This window comes from Crinia signifera, chromosome 2 (assembly GCF_055691185.1).
Source record: "Crinia signifera chromosome 2, ASM5569118v1, whole genome shotgun sequence".
Taxonomy (NCBI): domain Eukaryota; kingdom Metazoa; phylum Chordata; class Amphibia; order Anura; family Myobatrachidae; genus Crinia; species Crinia signifera.
In genome coordinates this window covers 346,467,594-346,472,752 of record NC_139218.1, presented here as the reverse complement: position 1 = coordinate 346,472,752, position 5,159 = coordinate 346,467,594, and the positions used below count along the sequence as shown (strand labels likewise).

The 5,159-nt window shown below is 43.5% G+C and overlaps 1 protein-coding gene across 1 annotated transcript; it reads right to left on the bottom strand.

The window, feature by feature from the left end:
• Positions 1–511: 511 nt before the first annotated feature.
• Positions 512–4,218, bottom strand: COX14 (cytochrome c oxidase assembly factor COX14). Its single transcript, XM_083169652.1, has 2 exons — positions 4,019–4,218; positions 512–865 (listed from the first exon to the last, which is right to left on the bottom strand). Exon 2 carries the CDS (start codon positions 856–858, stop codon positions 697–699), a length of 162 nt encoding a protein of 53 aa, XP_083025778.1. The 5' UTR covers positions 859–865; positions 4,019–4,218; the 3' UTR covers positions 512–696.
• Positions 4,219–5,159: the final 941 nt, after the last annotated feature.

The following is a 5,159-nucleotide window of genomic DNA, read 5'->3' as shown; positions in this document are numbered from 1 at the left end:
GTCCTGAAGGATGAACTATATGGGCAGGACTCCAAGTAGCCACAGATAGGTCAATGTTACTGTAGTGTACAGTATTTCTCCAGCAGCCTGACAGGCCAGTCAGCACGCAGGACCTCAGAGCAGCAGTGGCTATGTTGTAGATTTGAGGCTGCAGCAATATGAGTAGAGAATAGGGGACTGCACTAAAGCTCTGAAATACTGATTAGTATTCAGTTTAGAGGATACTGGGGCAAACAAATTAAAACTTGCCATGGTGCAAAGAATGTGCAGAAATTCCCCAGAAAATAGCATTTGTACCCAATTTAGGCATTGGTTGGTTCATGACTGATAGCAATAAATATATCACTTCCTAATCACAACACAAGTTGTCGGATAAATGTAAGTAACTGTATCCTATAACCGCCTACAATGTGGTGACCATTTAATCTATGAGAATCCTACAGTGTTATTAACCTATTGATTCAATGACTTAATACCTGATTCTATGGCAGCTGAAAGAGGAGTCTGCGAGTAGGACAGTAGTTACTGACATTTATTTGTTGGGAGGATAACAAAAAAGTTACAGGGAAAGTTAGGTTAGGGCCCAATAATGTGAAAGTTGGGACTTGATAACTTTGCCTTCTGCATGAGACAATGTATGGCAGTCACATTGCCAGTTATGTGCAGTTTGTCTCCTACAGAGGATGGATACGTCTTTCAGTCTATTTGGTTCTTTGCTGCCTCTTGCAGTTGCTCCCTACGCTGGAAATATCGATACGCCCGGAGACTGCACAGGTATCCTCCATAGAGTGTCAGCAGCATCATGGAGCCAGAAAACATCTTGTAACCGATATCTGCCAGACGTTTGGCGGAAGCCATTATTTATCTGTAAGGCAAAGAAACTTGTGGTCAAATACGCATTTATCATCAAATCCAATATGTTATTTCAAAATACAGTATGAATCCATCGATTTATTTTTAAGTATAATTTGCTTTTCGATGATTTGATCAAAGTGTGCTGTAACTTAAGGAACAACTAAGTTTATCCCTTTGCTGTGAGATTTTCACAGACACAATGGCAGTTGGTCTGTTTCCAACTCCCAGCCATTTGAACCACCACCATTAAAAATAATCCTAAACTAATAAGAATTAGGGTACATTAGGATTTACTTCTGTCATACTGCTTTCACATTGCAAACCCTGCTCTAAACCGGTATTTAAAAAAGTTTCTGAATGGGTCTGAGCAAGCTAAACCCCTTCTTTCACATCACATTGTGGAGCCAGTTTATTACTGGGTTAGTACTGGGTTGGTGCCTTTCACACTGAACCCAGTTCACCCATAGAAAACGGTGTCATGTCATTTGTAATTGACTTATTATAGCTAAAAATAAACCTGTTTGTTGATGTTTATGTAATGTACCAATTACAATGTTTTTATATATTAGAGAATCCTTTACAGTGCCAGTGATTTGCCTGGCAATTTCTGCCTCCCCTCTTATACTAAGTATCTCCCTCCCCTCATCAGTCCATGTTGCTATAACTGTATGTTCTGTAGTGTAGAAATATGCCAGCAATGCTTCTCCGCTACTTCCAATGCTAGTTCTCTTTTCTCTTGTTTCCCGATTCAGGATAGTGTCATCAGGCAGGGAGACAGCCTATCACCTTCTGTGGCAAAGTCATGTGTTAAAAATGCCGGGTATGAGGCTTTCAAACTGCAAAATGGATTGTTTTAACACTGTTTGAATTACTGGGTTTTTTTACCCGGTATTTTGACTATGGAGCTTTCACAATGTACCTAGAACTAGGTTGACACGCTTAAAAATTGGCAATATACCGTGTTATAGCTGCGGTGTGAAAGGGGTATCATTTTGTAGGTGGAACTAGAAAATATAATTTCATACAAAAGTCAAAAGTACAGAATGCTCCAGTGCCTATAGAGCAGTGATCATCAACCGCAGTCATCAAGGCACACCAACATTCCAGGTTTTAAGGCTATCTACCCAAATACCATCAGAATCATTGCGTTTCTGACAGTCCAATGGATCATTGTGATGGATAAGGAGAAAGAGAGGGAGGAATTGCTGGAAAATAACATTTCATTGGCAATTTAGTACCTGGTAGTCTTATCTAATCATATTTTTTAAAGTCATTACAAAATTAAGGGCATATTTCATAACAAATGATAGTCTTGACATCCCTTATTACTAATCTTGAATGGTGCTCCAACCAATCAGCTCCTGTCATTTTTCAAGCACATGATTGATTGGAGCACCATTAAAGATTAGTCATGAGTGACAAAATGATATCCCTCATTATAAAATATGCCCGTGTTTTAAATGAGTCCAAAGAGTGATAATATACATGTTATGCTCAGTATGTAGGGCTGGTATGGCTTTAAGGCCCAAAGAGAACATTGTATTTAAGTGAAAAGTTTTTCAAAAAAGGTCATAAGATGTTTTTATTGAATGACTACATTTTACACCATATTTTATTTGGAAAAAAAAAGTTTTAATTTAGGATGAGTAAATATCCTTTGTATACTTAGGTATAGATTTAATTGTTGGCAATACCAATACTGACTTTGTGAGTAAATGCACATGCTGCTCACTCATAGCAGCACCGATATGGAGTATTTTATTATAAGGTACTTCCTCATCTTTGCGGCCACAGCTTACGCTACAGAACTTTCTTAGCACCTAATCACCTCCTCCCACTCCAGTGTCCAAGACTTCTCTCGCGCTGCCCCCCTGCACTGGAACAACCTCCCGCCACCCATCAGGCTTTCTGATTCCCTTACCTCCTTCAAGCGCTCCCTCAAAACCCACTTTTTTCGACTAGCCTATCCCTCCTCCTAACCTCTTTTGATCCTCCTATCCTGCCTCCGTTCCTACTTATCCTATTGTTTTTCGTTCGTCCACCCACCTATTTTTAGTATGTTAACTCTTATGAGTAGGGTCCTCCTTCCTCACGTACTCACCCTACCTCTTTACCTCACCTGTGCTCCTGTCCTGTTCTTCCCTTCCTCTACTTCATCTTCAGTCTCCTCGACAATTTTGACACCTACTTCTGAACTGATGCTGATTTTAGTTCTACCAGCTATACCCCTATTTATACTGTATTTTTCAACACACCCTGTACGTTACCTTGTAATTTGTTTTTTGTTTGCTATGTACGGCGCTGCGGACACTTTGCGGTGCCTTATAAATAAACGTACTACTACTAGCATACGGCGTACCACACTGGGTCCATGCCACCCCCCTGTGCCACGCCACCATCTATTACCTTTAGTAAAGTTAAGTTGTGGTGAGCACAGCAAGCTTGCGAGGGGACGATGTTGCTATTCTGATAGCGGCTAACGCAAATGGCATAATCGGTGGCCGCAAAGATGAGGAAGTACCCCAAAAAAATTCTGAAAAACTCATGTCAACCGGATACCTTATTATGCAGCCTTACCTGGCTCAGAACAAAAAACGTCAGTTCAGTGTGGCATTGTAATAGCAGATCACTGCACTCAAATGAATGTCATTTTACTATACATTATTAGGAAAACCAAACAGCAACGAAAAAAGATGACCTCCCACTACACTACTGCCACACCTATAGCTAACACGCACTGTGGTAACAGCTATGGCGTGCGCACATTTGTTACACTAATAATAAAGATGCAAAGAAGCAGCCAGGCCTGGCAGGAACATGTTACGTAGTTCGCAGCACAATGACAGACCATTGCACAGACAAGGAGAGGCAGTAGCGTCACTTCTCTCTACAGCACCTCACCCCCAGTGTAAGAGTTCCCCATATAGTAATAATGAAGAGGAGGGCTCCAACACCCTACCTGGAGCACTGGCAGCCATACACCCCAGGAGGGTAACCTGCGACTCCACAACTGCCTGCACCTACAAGTCAGAGCTACTGTAATAACAAGGCCCAGAGAGACAGCCCATTCAGGACGTGCTGAGATTTATATTTCCACAACAAAGGCAGATGCCCCCTGTCCCCCACACCCAGCAACCACAGAGCAGCTGCCCCGCATACTCACTCCGATGATTTTCTCTGTAATCACCCATACACATGCACACAGTGACAGGACACAGTCCCCGACTTTGCCAGTGACTTTCAGCCGGCGCTCTCACTACTGCGTCATTTCCTTTAATATCACCATAGAGACTAAAAACTAAGAGGCATTCTATCCCTTCTTCGGTCTCTTTGACGCCAGCGGAGTCACGTGGTGCATGTTGTCGATAGTGAGTGATGTGAAATGACACAAATCACCGTGTGCTGGTAGAGGCAGTGTCAGCCAGCCAGGTGCTTGGTTTATTGGCCATTGATAGTCACCAGCTATGGTACGTTAAAACCATCGATGGTCGTCCACCTGATCTTTCAGGGAAGGGAATGGCCTGTCGGCACATGCCAGCTCAATAAAAATGAAAAACCTGGGGTGTTGATTTCTACATTTGTGGACTGTACATCAAATGGCTTGAAAACATTTTTATTGTTTTATGTTTTTTTAAATATACATTAATAATTCATCAAAATTGACTGTAATAATTGGAGTCACTGCTTAATATTAAGTCTGGTGTTGGTACCAGCAGGGCAGCCGAGAGGGGGGGGGTGGGAGCGGGTACTAATTACCGGGGCCCAGGCTTGCTGGAGGGGCCCCACGGGGGCCCTGGTCTGACCCCCCCACTTCCCTCTCTGTCCCTCCCGGGCAGCAGCAGCACACACCTCTACAGCATGTGGTGGGCTGACAGCAGGCTCAGCATGAGCGTCTCACTGACAGTGTGAGAGCTCATGCTGAGCCTGCTGTCAGCACAGCACATACTGTAGGTGTGTGCTGCTGGTGCTGCTGAGGGAGGGACAATAACACCCACCCCCCCCCCCCCCTCGACTTTAGAGCGTTTTCTCAACCCCCTCTATACATTTTGGGGGCGTGTCCTAATCGCGAAAGGTGGCCATGCCTCCAACAATTAGGCCACACCCCCAAAATTTTACCGGGGCCCGACATACCTTTCGGCTGCCCTGGGTACCAGCTAAGGCGCACTCTATCCATTGCTTTATCTTTTCCCCTCTTTTTCCTCCACAGGGGGGACATATAGAGCTGCTGCCAATTCACAATTAGCGCATTTAAATGGTTATTTTGTTCATACAGTATATTTATATCAGGGACGTGCAGTCAGGGG

Coding starts and splice junctions, on each gene's coding strand:
- COX14 (XM_083169652.1), bottom strand. CDS start 858: ATGGCTTCCGCCAAACGTCTGGCAGATATCGGTTACAAGATGTTTTCT.